General features: G+C 46.1%; 1 protein-coding gene across 1 annotated transcript in view; it reads left to right on the forward strand.

Annotated features, from left to right (window-relative positions):
- LOC131941557 (DNA-dependent protein kinase catalytic subunit) overlaps positions 1-24111 on the forward strand; it is a 113813-nt gene extending 89702 nt beyond the window's left edge. The window contains exons 77-95 of the mRNA XM_059300851.1: positions 50-194; positions 1339-1526; positions 1694-1862; positions 3840-4003; positions 4299-4421; positions 4770-4858; positions 4986-5070; positions 5698-5868; positions 6087-6155; positions 19099-19234; positions 19640-19707; positions 20061-20281; positions 20498-20593; positions 20695-20862; positions 21106-21307; positions 22255-22443; positions 23020-23062; positions 23419-23509; positions 23853-24111. Coding sequence (XP_059156834.1) covers positions 50-194; positions 1339-1526; positions 1694-1862; positions 3840-4003; positions 4299-4421; positions 4770-4858; positions 4986-5070; positions 5698-5868; positions 6087-6155; positions 19099-19234; positions 19640-19707; positions 20061-20281; positions 20498-20593; positions 20695-20862; positions 21106-21307; positions 22255-22443; positions 23020-23062; positions 23419-23509; positions 23853-24057 — 2622 coding nt within the window. The 3' untranslated portion in view covers positions 24058-24111. The remainder of the gene's footprint in view (positions 1-49; positions 195-1338; positions 1527-1693; positions 1863-3839; positions 4004-4298; positions 4422-4769; positions 4859-4985; positions 5071-5697; positions 5869-6086; positions 6156-19098; positions 19235-19639; positions 19708-20060; positions 20282-20497; positions 20594-20694; positions 20863-21105; positions 21308-22254; positions 22444-23019; positions 23063-23418; positions 23510-23852) is intronic.
- Positions 24112-26504: the final 2393 nt, after the last annotated feature.

Consider the following 26504-nt stretch of genomic DNA (forward strand, 5'->3'; position numbering starts at 1 on the left):
CATGTCCCCAGCTGTGTCTCATGTCCCCAGCTGTGTCTCTTGTCCCCAGCTGTGCAAGAAAGCCTCCAACAAAGCCCTGATGATTGAGTGGTCCCATCTGTACACCACAGCTCACCAAACCAAGGCCTGTAACTCTGTCAAACCATGGGCAGATAACATCTTCAGTGATGTCCTCACTACGCTGGATCTCCTCAGTTAGTTGTGTTACCATCCTTACATACATTGTGTTACCATCCTTACATACATTGTGTTACCATCCTTACATAAGTTGTGTTACCATCCTTATATAAGTTGTGTTACCATCCTTACATAAGTTGTGTTACCATCCTTACATACATTGTGTTACCATCCTTACATAAGTTTTGTTACCATCCTTACATAAGTTGTGTTACTATCCTTACATAAGTTTTGTTACCATCCTTACATAAGTTGTGTTACCATCCATACATAAGTTGAGTTACCATCCTTACATACGTTGTGTTACCACCCTTACATATGTTGTGTTACCATCCTTACATAAGTTGTGTTACCATCCATACATAAGTTGTTACCATCCTTACATAAGTTGTGTTACCATCCTTACATAACTTGTGTTACCATCCTTACATGTTGTGTTACCATCCTTACATAAGTTGTGTTACCATCCTTACATGTTGTGTTACCTTACCATCCTTACATAAGTTTTGTTACCTTACCATCCTTACATAAGTTTTGTTACAATCCTTACATAAGTTGTGTTACCATCCTTACATAAGTTGTATTACAATCCATACATAAGTTGAGTTACCATCCTTACATATGTTGTGTTACCATCTTTACATACGTTGTGTTACCATCCTTACATAAGTTATGTTACCATCCTTACATACATTGTGTTACCATCCTTACATACGTTGTGTTACCATCCATACATAAAATGTGTTACCATCCTTACATGTTGTGTTACCATCCTTTCATAAGTTGTGTTACCATCCTTACATGTTGTGTTACGTTACCATCCTTACATAAGTTTTGTTACAATCCTTTCATAAGTTGTGTTACCATCCTTACATAAGTTGTGTTATCATCCTTACATAAGTTGTGTTACCATCCTTACATAAGTGGTGTTACCATCCTTACATAAGTTGTGTTATCATCCTTACATAAGTTGTGTTACCATCCTTACATACATTGTGTTACCATCCTTACATACATTGTGTTACCATCCTTACATAAGTTGTGTTACCATCCTTACATAAGTTGAGTTACCATCCTTACATACGTTGTGTTACCATCCTTACACAAGTTGTGTTACCATCCTTACACAAGTTGTGTTACCATCCTTACAAATGATTCCAGACAAGACCCAGAGTGAGCCAGTGCTGAAAGAAAGGCCAGACCTGGGACTGCGCCACCACATTTTGTCTGGCAAGAGTTACAGCATCCTGGTCCAAGGTCTCTTTTCTCTGCCAGAGTTGTCTGCCCTGAGTGAAGGCACCAAGAAGAAAATGGCGACTTTAGCTGGAACTGCAGACATAGGGAGTCAGGTGCTGGATTTTGGTTTCTCTCAATTTTAGTTTCAAACCAGGCAGGTGGTTATAGTCTGGCCATCAGGTGGTTATAGTCTGGCCATTAGGTGGTTATAGTCTGGCCATCAGGTGGTTATAGTCTGGCCAGCTGGTTGTTAGTCTAACCAGCATACTTTCTTCCGCAGCTTGTGGGCCAACTGTTGTGTAAAGGCTTTGAAGCCATGAAGTCAGCTGTAAGTCAGGATGGTGAGCTTACAGCCCCACAGATAGCCAGGCAGTCCATGACAGCTGGGGAAGCAAATCTGGAACTGGCTAAATTCTGTGATCAAGTCTTGCACATGCAAGAGGACATGGGTGAGTAGTTGACCAAGAGGACATGGATGAGTAGTTGACATGGGTGAGTAGTTGACATGGGTGAGTAGTTGACATGGGTGAGTAGTTGACATGGGTGAGTAGTTGACATGGGTGAGTAGTTGACATGGGTGAGTAGTTGACATGGGTGAGTAGTTGACCAAGAGGACATGGGTGAGTAGTTGACATGGGTGAGTAGTTGACCAAGAGGACATGGGTGAGTAGTTGACCAAGAGGACATGGGTGAGTAGTTGACCAAGAGGACATGGGCGAGTAGTTGACCAAGAGGACATGGGTGAGTAGTTGACATGGGTGAGTAGTTGACATGGGTGAGTAGTTGACATGGGTGAGTAGTTGACATGGGTGAGTAGTTGACATGGGTGAGTAGTTGACATGGGTGAGTAGTTGACATGGGTGAGTAGTTGACATGGGTGAGTAGTTGACATGGGTGAGTAGTTGACATGGGTGAGTAGTTGACATGGGTGAGTAGTTGACATGGGTGAGTAGTTGACATGGGTGAGTAGTTGACATGGGTGAGTAGTTGACCAAGAGGACATGGGTGAGTAGTTGACATGGGTGAGTAGTTGACATGGGTGAGTAGTTGACATGGGTGAGTAGTTGACCAAGAGGACATGGGTGAGTAGTTGACATGGGTGAGTAGTTGACATGGGTGAGTAGTTGACCAAGAGGACATGGGTGAGTAGTTGACATGGGTGAGTAGTTGACCAAGTAGTTGACCAAGAGGACATGGGTGAGTAGTTGACCAAGAGGACATGGGTGAGTAGTTGACCAAGTAGTTGACCAAGAGGACATGGGTGAGTAGTTGACCAAGTAGTTGACCAAGTAGTTGACCAAGAGGACATGGGTGAGTAGTTGACCAAGTAGTTGACCAAGAGGACATGCGTGAGTAGTTGACCAAGAGGACATGGGTGAGTAGTTGACATGGGTGAGTAGTTGACATGGGTGAGTAGTTGACCAAGTAGTTGACCAAGAGGACATGGGTGAGTAGTTGACCAAGAGGACATGGGGGAGTAGTTGACCAAGAGGACATGGGTGAGTAGTTGACCAAGTAGTTGACCAAGTAGTTGACCAAGAGGACATGGGTGAGTAGTTGAGATGGGTGAGTAGTTGACATGGGTGAGTAGTTGACATGGGTGAGTAGTTGACATGGGTGAGTAGTTGACATGGGTGAGTAGTTGACATGGGTGAGTAGTTGACATGGGTGAGTAGTTGACATGGGTGAGTAGTTGACATGGGTGAGTAGTTGACCAAATGTCTGACCAGAACTGTGTCTGTGTACACTGTCAAACAGGAAATGGAACAGACTTTTCAAATTATAATCTGACACTCCAGCATTAGGGTCTGTAAATGTTTTCTTTTGTCTGTAGTTTTAAAAAGTTTTTTTACTAGTGTTTGCACACAAGCCAATTCTAGTCTCAATCAATAGTCTCGTTTTGAAATAAAAACTGCAAGATATTCAAATCATAACTTCTAAGATTTCTATGTAAGTTGTTTTAAATATAGACATTTCTGTTTCATTAGTTAAATTTTTTTAATAACAATGGCTCATGTTCAAAAAAATACTTTGTCATAATTAATTTTTTACTGTCAGTGGTTTAAGTAGCTGAGTAAAAAAAGCGACTATGCTTTAATCTATAGAACAATTCCCAGAGAGCTGTGATGTTGATGCCCAGAACATTATGCCCCTATTGTTGTATAGACCAATTCCCAGAGAGCTGTGACGTTGATGCTCAGAACATTATGCCCCTATTGTTTGATCTATAGAACAATTCCCAGAGAGCTGTGATGTTGATGCCCAGAACATTATGCCCCTATTGTTTGATCTATAGAACAATTCCCAGAGAGCTGTGATGTTGATGCCCAGAACATTATGCCCCTATTGTTTGATCTATAGAACAATTCCCAGAGAGCTGTGATGTTGATGCCCAGAACATTATGCCCCTATTGTTTGATCTATAGAACAATTCCCAGAGAGCTGTGATGTTGATGCCTTCCCTGAGACTGTGGTTGTTTGTTTACTGAACGCCATGCGAGGGGGCGGGGAGGAGGCCAGGGAGAGATTCCCACGTCTGCTGCAGATAGCTGAAAATTTCCCACAAGTCCGAGGTGTTTTCCTTAAAAAAGTATGTAATGCTGGTTCTTTAAAGTTTCACTACAAAACTGTACATCTGTTTAAATTTAACATCAATATTCTTAGAGCTTACAAAAACATAAAATGTCATTTATCCTGCTTACAAAATAATCAATGTAAAAAATAGTGCTGATGTTATTAGGCTTGATGTGTAGGCCTACACCATACTTTTAATTACATTAGTTGTAAGGTTGAAGAGAATTCATTAGTAGATGTCCACAAGATTGCTAAGGATAAGGGAGGGGGGATGGACGTTGTGTAAAAAATGAACTGACCCCTGTCTGCAGGTGTCAGAGGTCCCATGCTGGATGTTCTTGATGTGGATCAGTCAGATGACCGCCCTGCTGGACAAGGACGTGGCGTGCATCGTGGCCCCCCTCTTGATGCGCATAGCCACGGAATACCCTCAGGTCATCACAATCTTCCATCTTCTTCTTGTATAGTTTGTTGTTCTACGTTGTTCTACAGACTGCTTTTTGTATAGTTTGTTGTTCTACAGACTGCTTCTTGTATAGTTTGTTGTTCTACAGACTGCTTCTTGTATAGCTTGTTGTTCTACGTTGTTCTACAGACTGCTTCTTGTATAGTTTGTTGTTCTACAGACTGCTTCTTGTATAGTTTGTTGTTCTACAGACTGCTTTTTGTATAATTCATTTTTCTACAGCTTTTTGTATAGTTTGTTTTTCTAGCATCATATCATGTAGTTACTATCTCTGTCAAATGTAAAAATCCAAACAACTTTTGAAACTCATGAACAGGCTTTAATTTACCCCCTGCGTATGAGCTGTGAAGGATTTGTTTTAACATCCGCACCACAAGATAAAGGAAAGAAAGAAATTATTGATAAGTAAGATTATTCTTGCCTTTTAAATGACTGAAATGGTTTAAGCCTGTAGTTTTATATAAACCAGTTTGATTTCATCTGTTACTTTACCATTTATAAACAGCTGATTTAATTTGTTTTCTGTGGCCAGACTGGTTACTCTGACAGACAATCCGTTGGTCAACAAGTTTATCCAGGCTCTAGAGCAGTTTGGTCAACCTGATGTGATTTTTGGGGTAAGGAACTTGTGAAACAGACAATATTTGATCATTCCCTTTCATTGTTTCACTTAGGATTGGTGTAAAGATGTGAAACACAAAAATGTGATCATTCCCTTTGAATTCCCCTAGGATTGGTGTAAAGATGTGAAACACAAAAATGTGATCATTCCCTTTGAATTCCCCTAGGATTGGTGTAAAGATGTGAAACACAAAAATGTGATCATTCCCTTTGAATTCCCCTAGGATTGGTGTAAAGATGTGAAACACAAAAATGTGATCATTCCCTTTGAATTCCCCTAGGATTGGTGTAAAGATGTGAAACACAAAAATGTGATCATTCCCTTTGAATTCCCCTAGGATTGGTGTAAAGATGTGAAACACAAAAATGTGATCATTCCCTTTGAATTCCCCTAGGATTGGTGTAAAGATGTGAGACACAAAAATGTGATCATTCCCTTTGAATTCCCCTAGGATTGGTGTAAAGATGTGAAACACAAAAATGTGATCATTCCCTTTGAATTCCCCTAGGATTGGTGTAAAGATGTGAAACACAAAAATGTGATCATTCCCTTTGAATTCCCCTAGGATTGGTGTAAAGATGTGAAACACAAAAATGTGATCATTCCCTTTGAATTCCCCTAGGATTGGTGTAAAGATGTGAAACAGCTGCTGACCCACCAGAGCAGCAGGAAAGAGCTAGAGAAGAAATATAAAGAGCTGTGTCAAGATTTGCTAGACGTCCCAGCTGCCACCTCCAGCTCCTACAGCTCCACAGCTGTTGGTATGGGGGAGTACAGGAAGAGATTTGCTACTGTAAGGATGGGATTCTATTTGTTGTATAAGTGTTGGTATATTGTTGTATAAGTGTTGGTATTTTGTAGTATAACTGTTGGTATTTTGTTGGGGGTGGGGGACTACAACCTTGACATAATCAATTTTGTTAGCACTTTTTTCTGTATCAACCAAAAGACTATTAAAGCAAACATAAAATAAAATTTACATTTGATGATTGTAACATTTTCTCCCCACAGAACTTTAAATCAGAGTTTGAAAAGATTTTTGGCACCAGTGTGACTAAACTTTGTCAAATGGACCCCAAGGTGTCATCTTATTTCTAATCACTCCATACTTCTAAAATGCTACCATTTATCTTGTCACCCTCACACCAAGTCACCCTAACACCCCCATGTCACCCTAACACCACCACATATCACCCTAACACCACATCACCCTAACACCCCCACATGTCACCCTAACACCACCATTTGTCACCCTAACACCCCCACATGTCACCCTAACACCACCATTTGTCACCCTAACACCACCATGTCACCCTAACACAACCAACATGTCACCCTAACACCACCACATGTCACCCTAACACCACCACATGTCACCCTAACACCACCATATGTCACCCTAACACCCCCATGTCACCCTAACACCCCCATGTCACCCTAACACCACATATCACCCTAAAACTCCCCCATGTCACCCTAACACCACCACATGTCACCCTAACACCCCCAAGTCACCCTAACACCCCCAAGTCACCCTAACACCACCAAATGTCACCCTAACACCACCACATCACCCTAACACCCCCACATGTCACCCTAACACCACCATTTGTCACCCTAACACCACCATGTCACCCTAACACCACCAACATGTCACCCTAACACCACCACATGTCACCCTAACACCACCACATGTCACCCTAACACCACCACATGTCACCCTAACACCACCACATGTCACCCTAACACCACCATATGTCACCCTAACACCCCCACATGTCACCCTAACACCACCACATGTCACCCTAACACCACCACATGTCAACCTAACACCACCATATGTCACCCTAACACCACCATATGTCACCCTAACACCACCATATGTCACCCTAACACCTCACGTCACCCTAACACCACCATATGTCACCCTAACACCACCACATGTCACCCTAACACCCCCACATGTCACCCTAACACCACCACATGTCACCCTAACACCACCACATGTCACCCTAAAACCACCACATGTCAACCTAACACCACCATATGTCACCCTAACACCACCATATGTCACCCTAACACCACCATATGTCACCCTAACACAACCACATGTCACCCTAACACCCCCACATGTCACCCTAACACCCCCACATGTAACCCTAACACCACCACATGTCAACCTAACACCACCATATGTCACCCTAACACCACCATATGTCACCCTAACACCTCACGTCACCCTAACACCACCATATGTCACCCTAACACCCCCAAGTCACCCTAACACCCCCAAGTCACCCTAACACCACCAAATGTCACCCTAACACCACCACATCACCCTAACACCACCACATGTCAACCTAACACCACCGTATGTCACCCTAACACCACCATATGTCACCCTAACACCTCACGTCACCCTAACACCACCATATGTCACCCTAACACCACCACATGTCACCCTAACAACCCCACATGTCACCCTAACACCACCACATGTCACCCTAACACCATATGTCACCCTAACACCCCCACATGTCACCCTAACACCACCATGTCACCCTAACACCCCCACATGTCACCCTAACACCACCACATGTCACCCTAACACCACCACATGTCAACCTAACACCACCATATGTCACCCTAACACCACCATATGTCACCCTAACACCACCATATGTCACCCTAACACCTCACGTCACCCTAACACCACCATATGTCACCCTAACACCACCACATGTCACCCTAACACCCCCACATGTCACCCTAACACCACCACATGTCACCCTAACACCACCACATGTCACCCTAACACCACCACATGTCAACCTAACACCACCATATGTCACCCTAACACCACCATATGTCACCCTAACACCACCATATGTCACCCTAACACCCCCACATGTCACCCTAACACCACCATTTGTCACCCTAACACCACCATGTCACCCTAACACAACCAACATGTCACCCTAACACCACCACATGTCACCCTAACACCACCACATGTCACCCTAACACCACCATATGTCACCCTAACACCCCCATGTCACCCTAACACCCCCATGTCACCCTAACACCACATATCACCCTAAAACTCCCCCATGTCACCCTAACACCACCACATGTCACCCTAACACCCCCAAGTCACCCTAACACCCCCAAGTCACCCTAACACCACCAAATGTCACCCTAACACCACCACATCACCCTTACACCCCCACATGTCACCCTAACACCACCATTTGTCACCCTAACACCACCATGTCACCCTAACACCACCAACATGTCACCCTAACACCACCACATGTCACCCTAACACCACCACATGTCACCCTAACACCACCACATGTCACCCTAACACCACCACATGTCACCCTAACACCACCATATGTCACCCTAACACCCCCACATGTCACCCTAACACCACCACATGTCACCCTAACACCACCACATGTCAACCTAACACCACCATATTACACCCTAACACCACCATATGTCACCCTAACACCACCATATGTCACCCTAACACCTCACGTCACCCTAACACCACCATATGTCACCCTAACACCACCACATGTCACCCTAACACCCCCACATGTCACCCTAACACCACCACATGTCACCCTAACACCACCACATGTCAACCTAACACCACCACATGTCACCCTAACACCACCATATGTCACCCTAACACCACCATATGTCACCCTAACACAACCACATGTCACCCTAACACCCCCACATGTCACCCTAACACCCCCACATGTAACCCTAACACCACCACATGTCAACCTAACACCACCATATGTCACCCTAACACCACCATATGTCACCCTAACACCTCACGTCACCCTAACACCACCATATGTCACCCTAACACCCCCAAGTCACCCTAACACCCCCAAGTCACCCTAACACCACCAAATGTCACCCTAACACCACCACATCACCCTAACACCACCACATGTCAACCTAACACCACCATATGTCACCCTAACACCACCATATGTCACCCTAACACCTCACGTCACCCTAACACCACCATATGTCACCCTAACACCACCACATGTCACCCTAACAACCCCACATGTCACCCTAACACCACCACATGTCACCCTAACACCATATGTCACCCTAACACCCCCACATGTCACCCTAACACCACCATGTCACCCTAACACCCCCACATGTCACCCTAACACCACCACATGTCACCCTAACACCACCACATGTCAACCTAACACCACCATATGTCACCCTAACACCACCATATGTCACCCTAACACCACCATATGTCACCCTAACACCTCACGTCACCCTAACACCACCATATGTCACCCTAACACCACCACATGTCACCCTAACACCCCCACATGTCACCCTAACACCACCACATGTCACCCTAACACCACCACATGTCACCCTAACACCACCACATGTCAACCTAACACCACCATATGTCACCCTAACACCACCATATGTCACCCTAACACCACCATATGTCACCCTAACACAACCACATGTCACCCTAACACCCCCACATGTCACCCTAACACCCCCACATGTAACCCTAACACCACCACATGTCAACCTAACACCACCATATGTCACCCTAACACCACCATATGTCACCCTAACACCTCACGTCACCCTAACACCACCATATGTCACCCTAACACCCCCAAGTCACCCTAACACCCCCAAGTCACCCTAACACCACCAAATGTCACCCTAACACCCCCAAGTCACCCTAACACCACCAAATGTCACCCTAACACCACCACATCACCCTAACACCACCACATGTCAACCTAACACCACCATATGTCACCCTAACACCACCATATGTCACCCTAACACCTCACGTCACCCTAACACCACCATATGTCACCCTAACACCACCACATGTCACCCTAACAACCCCACATGTCACCCTAACACCACCACATGTCACCCTAACACCATATGTCACCCTAACACCCCCACATGTCACCCTAACACCACCATGTCACCCTAACACCCCCACATGTCACCCTAACACCACCACATGTCACCCTAACACCACCACATGTCAACCTAACACCACCATATGTCACCCTAACACCACCACATGTCACCCTAACAACCCCACATGTCACCCTAACACCACCACATGTCACCCTAACACCATATGTCACCCTAACACCCCCACATGTCACCCTAACACCACCATGTCACCCTAACACCCCCACATGTCACCCTAACACCACCACATGTCACCCTAACACCACCACATGTCAACCTAACACCACCACATGTCACCCTAACACCCCCACATGTCACCCTAACACCACCACATGTCACCCTAACACCACCACATGTCACCCTAACACCACCACATGTCAACCTAACACCACCATATGTCACCCTAACACCACCATATGTCACCCTAACACCACCACATGTCACCCTAACACCCCCACATGTCACCCTAACACCCCCACATGTCACCCTAACACCACCACATGTCACCCTAACACCACCACATGTCAACCTAACACCACCATATGTCACCCTAACACCACCATATGTCACCCTAACACCACCATATGTCACCCTAACACCTCACGTCACCCTAACACCACCATATGTCACCCTAACACCACCACATGTCACCCTAACAACCCCACATGTCACCCTAACACCCCCACATGTCACCCTAACACCCCCACATGTCACCCTAACACCACCACATGTCACCCTAACACACCCACATGTCACCCTAACACCACCATATGTCACCCTAACACCCCCACATGTCACCCTAACACCACCACATGTCACCCTAACAACACCACATGTCACCCTAACACCACCACATGTCACCCTAACACCTCACGTCACCCTAACACCACCATATGTCACCCTAACACCCCCATGTCACCCTAACACCACCATATGTCACCCTAACACCCCCACATGTCACCCTAACACACCCACATGTCACCCTAACACCACCATGTCACCTAACACCACATATCACCCTAACACTCCCACATGTCACCCTAACACCACCATATGTCACCCTAACACCACAATATGTCACCCTAACACCTCACGTCACCCTAACACCACCATATGTCACCCTAACACCACAACATGTCACCCTAACACCCCCACCTGTCACCCTAACACCACCACATGTCACCCTAACACCCCCACATGTCACCCTAACACCACCACATGTCACCCTAACACCACCATATGTCAACCTAACACCCCCACATGTCAACCTAACACCCCCACATGTCACCCTAACACCACCACATGTCACCCTAACACCACCACATGTCACCCTAACACCACCACATGTCACCCTAACACCACCATATGTCACCCTAACACCCCCACATGTCACCCTAACACACCCACATGTCACCCTAACACCACCATGTCACCTAACACCACATATCACCCTAACACTCCCACATGTCACCCTAACACCACCATATGTCACCCTAACACCACAATATGTCACCCTAACACCTCACGTCAGCCTAACACCACCATATGTCACCCTAACACCACCACATGTCACCCTAACACCCCCACCTGTCACCCTAACACCACCACATGTCACCCTAACACCCCCACATGTCACCCTAACACCACCACATGTCACCCTAACACCACCATATGTCAACCTAACACCTCACGTCACCCTAACACCACCATATGTCACCCTAACACCCCCATGTCACCCTAACACCACCATATGTCACCCTAACACCCCCATGTCACCCTAACACCACCATATGTCACCCTAACACCCCCACATGTCACCCTAACACACCCACATGTCACCCTAACACCACCATGTCACCTAACACCACATATCACCCTAACACTCCCACATGTCACCCTAACACCACCATATGTCACCCTAACACCACAATATGTCACCCTAACACCTCACGTCACCCTAACACCACCATATGTCACCCTAACACCACAACATGTCACCCTAACACCCCCACATGTCACCCTAACACCACCACATGTCACCCTAACACCCCCACATGTCACCCTAACACCACCACATGTCACCCTAACACCACCATATGTCAACCTAACACCCCCACATGTCAACCTAACACCCCCACATGTCACCCTAACACCACCACATGTCACCCTAACACCACCACATGTCACCCTAACACCACCACATGTCACCCTAACACCACCACATGTCACCCTAACACCACCATATGTCATCCTTACACCCCCACATGTCACCCTAACACACCCACATGTCACCCTAACACCACCATGTCACCTAACACCACATATCACCCTAACACTCCCACATGTCACCCTAACACCACCATATGTCACCCTAACACCACAATATGTCACCCTAACACCTCACGTCAGCCTAACACCACCATATGTCACCCTAACACCACCACATGTCACCCTAACACCCCCACCTGTCACCCTAACACCACCACATGTCACCCTAACACCCCCACATGTCACCCTAACACCACCACATGTCACCCTAACACCACCATATGTCAACCTAACACCCCCACATGTCAACCTAACACCCCCACATGTCACCCTAACACCACCACATGTCACCCTAACACCACCACATGTCACCCTAACACCACCACATGTCACCCTAACGCCTCACATCACCCTAACACCACCATATGTCACCCTAACACCCCCATGTCACCCTAACACCACCATATGTCACCCTAACACCACCACATGTCACCCTAATACACCCACATGTCACCCTAACACCACCATATGTCACCTAACACCAGATATCACCCTAACACTCCCACATGTCACCCTAACACCACCACATGTCACCCTAACACCCCCACATGTCACCCTAACACCACCACATGTCACCCTAACACACCCACATGTCACCCTAACACCACCATATGTCACCCTAACACCACCATATGTCACCCTAACACCACCACATGTCACCCTAACACCCCCACATGTCACCCTAACACCACCACATGTCACCCTAACACACCCACATGTCACCCTAACACCACCATATGTCACCCTAACACCACCATATGTCACCCTAACACCCCCACATGTCACCCTAACACCACCACATGTCACCCTAACACCACCATATGTCACTCTAACACCCCCACATGTCAACCTAACACCCCCACATGTCACCCTAACACCACCACATGTCACCCTAACACCACCACATGTCACCCTAACGCCTCAAATCACCCTAACACCACCATATGTCACCCTAACACCCCCATGTCACCCTAACACCACCATATTTCACCCTAACACCCCCACATGTCACCCTAACACCCCCACATGTCACCCTAACACCACCACATGTCACCCTAACACCACCATATGTCACCCTAACACTACCACATGTCACCCTAACACCACCACATGTCACCCTAACACTCCCATATGTCACCCTAACACCACCACATGTCACCCTAACACCACCATATGTCAACCTAACACCCCCACATGTCAACCTAACACCCCCACATGTCACCCTAACACCCCCACATGTCACCCTAACACCACCACATGTCACCCTAACACCACCACATGTCACCCTAACGCCTCACATCACCCTAACACCACCATATGTCACCCTAACACCCCCATGTCACCCTAACACCACCATATGTCACCCTAACACCCCCACATGTCACCCTAATACACCCACATGTCACCCTAACACCACCATATGTCACCTAACACCAGATATCACCCTAACACTCCCACATGTCACCCTAACACTCCCACATGTCACCCTAACACCACCATATGTCACCCTAACACCACCATATGTCACCCTAACACCACCACATGTCACCCTAACACCCCCACATGTCACCCTAACACCACCACATGTCACCCTAACACACCCACATGTCACCCTAACACCACCATATGTCACCCTAACACCACCATATGTCACCCTAACACCACCACATGTCACCCTAACACCCCCACATGTCACCCTAACACCACCACATGTCACCCTAACACACCCACATGTCACCCTAACACCACCATATGTCACCCTAACACCACCACATGTCACCCTAACACCACCACATGTCACCCTAACACCCCCACATGTCACCCTAACACCACCACGTGTCACCCTAACACCACCATATGTCAACCTAACACCCCCACATGTCAACCTAACACCCCCACATGTCACCCTAACACCACCACATGTCACCCTAACACCCCCACATGTCACCCTAACACCACCACGTGTCACCCTAACACCACCATATGTCAACCTAACACCCCCACATGTCAACCTAACACCCCCACATGTCACCCTAACACCACCACATGTCACCCTAACACCCCCACATGTCACCCTAACACCACCACGTGTCACCCTAACACCACCACATGTCACCCTAACACCACCATATGTCACCCTAACACCCCCACATGTCACCCTAACACCACCATATGTCACCCTAACACCCCCACATGTCACCCTAACACCACCATATGTCACCTAACACCAGATATCACCCTAACACTCCCACATGTCACCCTAATACCACCACATGTCACCCTAACACCACCACATGTCACCCTAACACCCCCACATGTCACCCTAACACCACCACATGTCACCCTAACACCCCCACGTGTCACTCTAACACCACCACATGTCACCCTAACACACCCACATGTCACCCTAACACCACCATATGTCACCCTAACACCACCATATGTCACCCTAACACCACCACATGTCACCCTAACACCCCCACATGTCACCCTAACACCACCACATGTCACCCTAACACACCCACATGTCACCCTAACACCACCATATGTCACCCTAACACCACCACATGTCACCCTAACACCACCACATGTCACCCTAACACCCCCACATGTCACCCTAACACCACCACGTGTCACCCTAACACCACCATATGTCAACCTAACACCCCCACATGTCAACCTAACACCCCCACATGTCACCCTAACACCACCACATGTCACCCTAACACCCCCACATGTCACCCTAACACCACCACGTGTCACCCTAACACCACCATATGTCAACCTAACACCCCCACATGTCAACCTAACACCCCCACATGTCACCCTAACACCACCACGTGTCACCCTAACACCACCATATGTCAACCTAACACCCCCATGTCACCCTAACACCACTATATGTCACCCTAACACCCCCATGTCACCCTAACACCACCATATGTCACCCTAACACCCCCACATGTCACCCTAACACACCCACATGTCACCCTAACACCACCATGTCACCTAACACCACATATCACCCTAACACTCCCACATGTCACCCTAACACCACCATATGTCACCCTAACACCACAATATGTCACCCTAACACCTCACGTCACCCTAACACCACCATATGTCACCCTAACACCACAACATGTCACCCTAACACCCCCACATGTCACCCTAACACCACCACATGTCACCCTAACACCCCCACATGTCACCCTAACACCACCACATGTCACCCTAACACCACCATATGTCAACCTAACACCCCCACATGTCAACCTAACACCCCCACATGTCACCCTAACACCACCACATGTCACCCTAACACCACCACATGTCACCCTAACACCACCACATGTCACCCTAACACCACCACATGTCACCCTAACACCACCATATGTCACCCTAACACCCCCACATGTCACCCTAACACACCCACATGTCACCCTAACACCACCATGTCACCTAACACCACATATCACCCTAACACTCCCACATGTCACCCTAACACCACCATATGTCACCCTAACACCACAATATGTCACCCTAACACCTCACGTCAGCCTAACACCACCATATGTCACCCTAACACCACCACATGTCACCCTAACACCCCCACCTGTCACCCTAACACCACCACATGTCACCCTAACACCCCCACATGTCACCCTAACACCACCACATGTCACCCTAACACCACCATATGTCAACCTAACACCCCCACATGTCAACCTAACACCCCCACATGTCACCCTAACACCACCACATGTCACCCTAACACCACCACATGTCACCCTAACACCACCACATGTCACCCTAACGCCTCACATCACCCTAACACCACCATATGTCACCCTAACACCCCCATGTCACCCTAACACCACCATATGTCACCCTAACACCACCACATGTCACCCTAATACACCCACATGTCACCCTAACACCACCATATGTCACCTAACACCAGATATCACCCTAACACTCCCACATGTCACCCTAACACCACCACATGTCACCCTAACACCCCCACATGTCACCCTAACACCACCACATGTCACCCTAACACACCCACATGTCACCCTAACACCACCATATGTCACCCTAACACCACCATATGTCACCCTAACACCACCACATGTCACCCTAACACCCCCACATGTCACCCTAACACCACCACATGTCACCCTAACACACCCACATTTCACCCTAACACCACCATATGTCACCCTAACACCACCATATGTCACCCTAACACCCCCACATGTCACCCTAACACCACCACATGTCACCCTAACACCACCATATGTCACTCTAACACCCCCACATGTCAACCTAACACCCCCACATGTCACCCTAACACCACCACATGTCACCCTAACACCACCACATGTCACCCTAACGCCTCAAATCACCCTAACACCACCATATGTCACCCTAACACCCCCATGTCACCCTAACACCACCATATTTCACCCTAACACCCCCACATGTCACCCTAACACCCCCACATGTCACCCTAACACCACCACATGTCACCCTAACACCACCATATGTCACCCTAACACTACCACATGTCACCCTAACACCACCACATGTCACCCTAACACCCCCATATGTCACCCTAACACCACCACATGTCACCCTAACACCACCATATGTCAACCTAACACCCCCACATGTCAACCTAACACCCCCACATGTCACCCTAACACCCCCACATGTCACCCTAACACCACCACATGTCACCCTAACACCACCACATGTCACCCTAACGCCTCACATCACCCTAACACCACCATATGTCACCCTAACACCCCCATGTCACCCTAACACCACCATATGTCACCCTAACACCCCCACATGTCACCCTAATACACCCACATGTCACCCTAACACCACCATATGTCACCTAACACCAGATATCACCCTAACACTCCCACATGTCACCCTAACACTCCCACATGTCACCCTAACACCACCATATGTCACCCTAACACCACCATATGTCACCCTAACACCACCACATGTCACCCTAACACCCCCACATGTCACCCTAACACCACCACATGTCACCCTAACACACCCACATGTCACCCTAACACCACCATATGTCACCCTAACACCACCATATGTCACCCTAACACCACCACATGTCACCCTAACACCCCCACATGTCACCCTAACACCACCACATGTCACCCTAACACACCCACATGTCACCCTAACACCACCATATGTCACCCTAACACCACCACATGTCACCCTAACACCACCACATGTCACCCTAACACCCCCACATGTCACCCTAACACCACCACGTGTCACCCTAACACCACCATATGTCAACCTAACACCCCCACATGTCAACCTAACACCCCCACATGTCACCCTAACACCACCACATGTCACCCTAACACCCCCACATGTCACCCTAACACCACCACGTGTCACCCTAACACCACCATATGTCAACCTAACACCCCCACATGTCAACCTAACACCCCCACATGTCACCCTAACACCACCACATGTCACCCTAACACCCCCACATGTCACCCTAACACCACCACGTGTCACCCTAACACCACCACATGTCACCCTAACACCACCATATGTCACCCTAACACCCCCACATGTCACCCTAACACCACCATATGTCACCCTAACACCCCCACATGTCACCCTAACACCACCATATGTCACCTAACACCAGATATCACCCTAACACTCCCACATGTCACCCTAATACCACCACATGTCACCCTAACACCACCACATGTCACCCTAACACCCCCACATGTCACCCTAACACCACCACATGTCACCCTAACACCCCCACGTGTCACCCTAACACCACCACATGTCACCCTAACACACCCACATGTCACCCTAACACCACCATATGTCACCCTAACACCACCATATGTCACCCTAACACCACCACATGTCACCCTAACACCCCCACATGTCACCCTAACACCACCACATGTCACCCTAACACACCCACATGTCACCCTAACACCACCATATGTCACCCTAACACCACCACATGTCACCCTAACACCACCACATGTCACCCTAACACCCCCACATGTCACCCTAACACCACCACGTGTCACCCTAACACCACCATATGTCAACCTAACACCCCCACATGTCAACCTAACACCCCCACATGTCACCCTAACACCACCACATGTCACCCTAACACCCCCACATGTCACCCTAACACCACCACGTGTCACCCTAACACCACCATATGTCAACCTAACACCCCCACATGTCAACCTAACACCCCCACATGTCACCCTAACACCACCACATGTCACCCTAACACCCCCACATGTCACCCTAACACCACCATATGTCACCCTAACACCCCCACATGTCACCCTAACACCACCATATGTCACCTAACACCAGATATCACCCTAACACTCCCACATGTCACCCTAATACCACCACATGTCACCCTAACACCACCACATGTCACCCTAACACCCCCACATGTCACCCTAACACCACCACATGTCACCCTTACACCACCACATGTCACCCTAACACCACCACATGTCACCCTAACACCACCACATGTCACCCTAACACCACCATATATCACCCTAACACCACCACATGTCACCCTAACACCCCCACATGTCACCCTAACAACCCCATATTGCCACAGGAGTTTCAACAAGCTGAGACCAAGTTGAGAAACTGTTTGGCCAAACAGAGGGAGCCACCCACTAAATTAAAGGATTACTCCCCTTGGCTGGCTGAGTTTAACCACAACAAATATGGCGGGGACTTGGAGATCCCAGGTGATTGTTGGTGATTGTTTAACAAATGATTGTAGTTGATTGTGTAATACTAGATTGTAGTTGATTGTTTAATACTAGATTGTAGTTGATTGTTTAATACTAGATTGTAGTTGATTGATTTTTACAAGATACAAGATTGTAGTTGATTGTTTTAACACAAGATTGTAGTTGATTGTGTTTTTAACACAAGATTGTAGTTGATTGTTTTAACACAAGATTGTAGTTTATTGTTTTAACAAATGATTGTAATTGATTGTTGAACACTTGATTGTTGACTGTTGAATATATGTGAGGTCAACAATGTAGTTTTTAGGTTGGTACGATATAAATGTTAGCCCATACAAAATAAACAACTGGTAAGAAATCCTCTGTAACAAGTTGATGGATGTGTCAACTATCTGACAGGTCAGTACACCGGGCAGAGAAAGCCAACACCAGAGTACCACGTCAAGATCTCTGGCTTTGATGAGAGGGTAGGTTTTCTTCTGGTTACTTGCTTTTTTTTATGGGGAGGGGTGCTTTCTGTATTGGGGGGGGGGGGGGGGGTTTGGTTTCTTTACTGGGGGTGGTGGTGGGGGGTTGGTTTCTTTACTGGGGGTGGGGGTGCTTTCTTTTCTTTACTGGGCGGTTTGTTTTGTGGATACTTTCTTTACTCGATCTAGTTGTAGATTTGTTCTGTAACTTGTGTCTGGATATAGTTGTAGATTTGTTCTGTAACTTGTGACTAGATATAGTTGTAGATTTGTTCTGTAACTTGTGCCTGGATATAGTTGTAGATTTGTTCTGTAACTTGTGTCTGATTCAACTTTTTAAAAATCTGGCTTAGGTCCTGGTGATGTCATCATTGCGGAAGCCAAAGCGGATGATGATCCGTGGCAATGATGAGCGTGACTATCCGTACCTGGTGAAGAGTGGAGAGGACCTGAGGCTTGACCAGAGGATTGAAACACTCTACTTCATCATGAACAAGGTCATGAACTCTGACCCTGCCTGTAGACAGAGGAAGCTGCACCTGACGACCTATCAGGTCATTTCCATGACACCCAGGTCAGGCTCCTGGTGGTCATCATGTCATTATACATCACATAATTTTTTGTCATCATACATGACATCAGTTTTGTCATACATGACATGAGTTTTGTCATTATACATGACATCAGTTTTTTTTTATCATATGTGACATCAGTTTTGTTATATGTGACATCAGTTTTGTTATCATATGTGACGTCAGTTTTGTTTAACGAGTTTTGTTGAACCTTCCAGAGTTGGTCTGATTGAGTGGATGAGAGACACACAACCTTTGAAGAATTTTTTACTCGAATCCCTGACGGATGAGGAACGCAATTACCTGCTTTCTGAGTGAGTTGAACACATAGAGACTCTACTTCACCTGCCTTTTGGACCTTCTGTTTGCTTAAGCTGTCTTCAATCTTTGAATCAATGCTGTGTTTTCTGTTTAGACAAGGGCCAAACAAACAAAACTTGAGATGGCTGACAAAGCTGGTCAATAAAGGGGACCAAGGAAGGTGGCAGAAAATTTATGACGAGCTTTATGTCAAGTATAGCCTGACTGAGACGGTCAGTGAATTCAGACAGAAGGAGGGGAAAGTACCCTGGGACTTGTCAAGGTGGGTAACTCTAGATTTAATGAATTCAGGCAGTAGAGAAGGGGGGGGGGGAAGTACCCTGGGACTTTTCATCTGTAGATTCAAGGAATGCAGATAGTTAAGTACATACAAATCATCGTCCCCACCCCCCTCCATAGTGTAACAATTTTCAATCAGATTTCAGTAGCACGTAAAACTTGTAAAAGTTCTTTGAAATATTAAAACAAAAAATGTTACAACCAAATTATTTTTCTACCCCTCCAGGCGTGCCATACATAAGATGAGCACTTCCCCTGAGGCCTTTCATGTCCTGCGCTCCAGCATGTTGACATCCCACGCTGTCATCTGTATCTGTCAGTACGTGCTGGGCATAGGGGACAGACACTTGTCCAACTTTATGGTCAACCTCAAGACTGGACACATGATTGGCATTGATTTTGGACATTCATTTGGCAGTGCCACACAGGTCAAACTTTTTCTTTCTTCTGGGTGTGCTGGATTCTCTTTACTCTCTAGTTCCTGCCTGTACCTCACTGACTCCTGCCTGTACCTCACTGACTCATGCCTGTACCTCACTGACTCCTGCCTGTACCTCACTGACTCCTGCCTGTACCTCACTGACTCCTGCCTGTACCTCACTGACTCCTGCCTGTACCGCACTGACTCCTGCCTGTACCTCACTGACTCCTGCCTGTACCTCACTGACTCCTGCCTGTACCGCACTGACTCCTGCCTGTACCTCACTGACTCCTGCCTGTACCTCACTGACTCCTGCCTGTACCGCACTGACTCTTGCCTGTACCTCACTGACTCCTGCCTGTACCTCACTGACTCCTGCCTGTACCTCACTGACTCCTGCCTGTACTTCACTTACTCCTGCCTGTACCTCACTGACTCCTGCCTGTACCTCACTGACTCCTGCCTGTACCTCACTGACTCCTGCCTGTACCTCACTGACTCCTGCCTGTACCTCACTGACTCCTGCCTGTACCTCACTGACTCCTGTCTGTACTTCACTTACTCCTGCCTGTACCTCACTGACTCCTGCCTGTACTTCACTTACTCCTGCCTGTACCTCACTGACTCCTGCCTGTACCTCACTGACTCCTGCCTGTACCCCACTGACTCCTGCCTGTACCCCACTGACTCCTGCCTGTACCTCACTGACTCCTGCCTGTACCTCACTGACTCCTGCCTGTACCTCACTGACTCCTGCCTGTACCTCACTGACTCCTGCCTGTACCTCACTGACTCCTGCCTGTACCTCACTGACTCCTGTCTGTACCTCACTGACTCCTGATTTACTCTCCAGTTCCTGCCTGTACCTCACTGACTCCTGCCTGTACCTCACTGACTCCTGATTTACTCTCCAGTTCCTGCCTGTACCTCACTGACTCCTGATTTACTCTCCAGTTCCTGCCTGTACCTGAACTGATCCCCTTCCGCCTGACCAGGCAACTGACCAACCTGAACCTGCCACTGCATGTCAAAGGACAGATGGAGAGTGCCATGAGGCACGTCCTGCGAGCCCTGAGGTTGAACTCTGACCTTCTTCTCAGCACCATGGATGTCTTCGTTAAGGAACCCAACCTGGACTGGCTGGTGAGTTCATACAAGTGGTGACACAAACAAGTGGTGACATTGTGGGCAGACACAATGGTGACACAAACACATGGTGACAAACAAGTGGTGACACAAACAAATGGTGACAAACAAGTGGTGACACAAACAAATGGTGACAAACAAGTGGTGACACAAACAAATGGTGACAAACAAGTGGTGACACAAACAAGTGGTGACAATGTGGGTAGACACAATGGTGACACAAACACATGGTGACACAAACAAATGGTGACACAAACAAATGGTGACAAACAAGTGGTGACACAAACAAATGATTACACAAACAAATGGTGACACAAACAAGTGGTGACACAAATAAGTGGTGACACAAACAAATGGTGACACAAACAAATGGTGACACAAACAAATGGTGACAAACAAATATTGACACAAACAAATGGTGACACAAACAAGTGGTAACACAAACAAATGGTGACACAAACAAATAATGACATGGTCAGTAACCAACAATTTTTGACTTCAGCAAAAATCAACTTGTTCTAACTTCTAGCTAGATTCACCCAACTAATGCAACAAATGCCCTCCATATTTCAGAACTTTGCTGAAAAACAGATGCAAGAGAACAAGGAACCAGCAGGTACAGCAAATATTTTCTTACATCCCATAATGTAAGGTGTCAGCAAATATTTTCTTACATCCCATAATGTAAGGTGTCAGCAAATATTTTCTTACATCCCATAATGTAAGGTGTCAGCAAATATTTTCTTACATCCCATAATGTAAGGTGTCAGCAAATATTTTCTTACATCCCATAATGTAAGGTGTCAGCAAATATTTTCTTACATCACATAATGTAAGGTGTCGGCAAATATTTTCTTACATCCCATAATGTAAGGTGTCAGCAAATATTTTCTTACATCCCATAATGAAAGGTGTCCCCTAATTAATTAAAAATGTGCTTCGTTAATTATTGTTTACCTGTTGATGATTCAGAAGCTGAGTCAGATGACCAGTGGTATCCCAAGCAAAAGATACAGTTTGCTCAGCGCAAGTTGAAGGGAGATCATCCTTGCTACATTATGCAGTAAGTTCCTCCTATAGTTGAAATGCATTTTTTAGCATTTAAAATATATTTATGAAAAATGGAAGTTTAAGTATGTATTTTCTTGATATTTTAAAAAAAATAGTATACTGTTATTGTGCCATTTAAACTTAAATAATCCCTTTTTTCTTTATATATCTTTACATTATTTACAATATGAGTATTTTAAAAAATGATTATAATAATATTGCCCCTAATATAGCCCCTATTAATGAAATGCTGTTGTTCCACTCAGCTGTGTTGACGGTAGAAGAGGTTTTTTTAAATGTCTGGGCTGTTAAGGGTTAACCATTTTAGCTTGTTTTAAAAAAGTTTGTATTCACAGAGATGAGTTAAATTTGGGCCATTCAAGAAGGGCAGCCTACAAGTATATGCTAAAAGTTTTGATGGGGGACAAGCAAGACAACCTGAGAGCAAAGTTACCTCCCCATGATCTTTCTGTGGAAGACCAGGTGGCAGCACTGATAGACCAGGCCACAGACCCCAACATTCTAGGGCGTACCTGGATGGGCTGGGAGCCATGGTTTTAGGTCACGCACCATTTTAGGTCACACACCAACAGTTTAGGTCACGCACCACCATTTTAGGTCACACACCAACATTTTAGGTCACACCACCATTTTAGGTCACACACCACCATTTTAGGTCACACACCACCATTTTAGGTCACACACCACCATTTTAGGTCACACACCACCATTTTAGGTCACACACCAACATTTTAGGTCACACACCACCATTTTAGGTCACACACCACCATTTTAGGTCACACACCACCATTTTAGGTCACACACCACCATTTTAGGTCACACACCACCATTTTAGGTCACACCATTTTAGGCCACACACCACCATTTTAGGTCACACCATTTTAGGCCACACACCACCATTTTAGGTCACACACCACCATTTTAGGTCACACCATTTTAGGTCACACACCACCATTTTAGGTCACACACCACCATTTTAGGCCACACACCAACATTTTAGGTCACACACCATTTTAGGTCACCCACCACCATTTTAGGTCACACACCACCATTTTAGGTTGCCCACCACCATTTTAGGTCACACACCACCATTTTAGGTCACACACACCATTTTAGGTCACACACCAACATTTTAGGTCACACACCACCATTTTAGGTCACACCATTTTAGGTCACACACCACCATTTTAGGTCACACACCACCATTTTAGGCCACACACCAACATTTTAGGTCACACACCATTTTAGGTCACCCACCACCATTTTAGGTCACACACCACCATTTTAGGTTGCCCACCACCATTTTAGGTCACACACCACCATTTTAGGTCACACACACCATTTTAGGTCACACACCACCATTTTAGGTCACACACCACCATTTTAGGTCACACCATTTTAGGTCACACACCACCATTTTAGGTCACACACCACCATTTTAGGCCACACACCAACATTTTAGGTCACACACCATTTTAGGTCACCCACCACCATTTTAGGTCACACACCACCATTTTAGGTTGCCCACCACCATTTTAGGTCACACACCACCATTTTAGGTCACACACACCATTTTAGGTCACACACCAACATTTTAGGTCACACACACCATTTTAGGTCACACACCACCATTTGAGGTCACACACCAACATTTTAGGTCACACACACCATTTTAGGTCACACACCACCATTTTAGGTCACACCACCATTTTAGGTCACACACCACCATTTTAGGTCACCCACCACCATTTTAGGTCACACACCACCATTTTAGGCCAGAACTTTAGGCCACACCTGGATGTGCTGGGAGCCTTAAGAATTTTTGTTAACAAATTTTTAGTCAGTTTTAATATTTTTGTAAACTTTTAACAGAATTTTTTTGTGTAAACTGATTTTCTACTACATTTTACTTACTGATTTGCTACAATTTTTATTACTTGTTTGAAACTTAATTTTTAATGCAATCAAAATGTCTTTATGTTATTGCCTATTTTTTTTATTACTACCAATGACCTGTTAATATTTCTTTATTGCATGTTTACTGCATACATTCCGTACAGAAATAGTTTTGTTGAAAAATCTCAAATTTCTTGTACATTAGTGACTCCAGTTCTTACTTGCTGATACCATTCTACTTGTGTGCAAACATTTTTTTTTGTTATATTTTACAAATGATAGTCTTGTCTAAATAACTAATTGTATGCCTTAATGAAGATTTAATGTCATATCAATAAAACTAACTCATATGTTGTAATGAGAGTTGGTGGAGAATTAAAAAGATGGACACAAAATCATTTTATAATTTTAATAAGGACAAAGGAAGTAACTGAGATAAATACATTTCAGCCAATCAATCGGTCAATAGACCTGATACTTCTTATAAAAATTATAAATATAAGAAACCACATGACAGGAGAATTTTACAAGTAAATAAAAAAATAAGTTTATTCACATTAGCAACAAAATAAAGTTTATTCACATTAGCAACACAAAACATTTTGTGATAGGAACAATGACAAGTGACAAAATGTTTCCAACCCAAGCTGGGCTGACACCTTCATACAACAGCCATGTTAGCAGATCCAAAAATTTGTCTTCACTAGATCATCAGACATGGGGGGGAAAGAAAGAAGAGTAAACCAAACTAGATCATCTGACATGGGGGATAGAAAGAAGAGTAAACAAAGTACCACAGGCCCATACTCATGATGAAGATAGTGTGTAGCAGGATAACACAAATGTAGAGAGACCACAACCATTGGGGGGGGGGGGGGGGGGGGACAACATGCCAGACTTTTTTCTGTCAATGGTTTCATTGTGGAAGACTTCAACTCGAGTTGCTTTAGAAACCTAGCAAATACATGACATGGTAGACTACAGCACATTGTTGTGAAAATTAATTCTGTTCAATTGTCACAAGCTTCTGGGTAGCAGATGGCAAGACACAGGAAGCAATGAAACGACACAGAAACAGATTTTTGAGATCA

This window comes from Physella acuta, unplaced genomic scaffold (assembly GCF_028476545.2).
Source record: "Physella acuta isolate Inbredline_101_S28 unplaced genomic scaffold, ASM2847654v3 ptg000365l, whole genome shotgun sequence".
Classification (NCBI taxonomy): Eukaryota; Metazoa; Mollusca; class Gastropoda; family Physidae; genus Physella; species Physella acuta.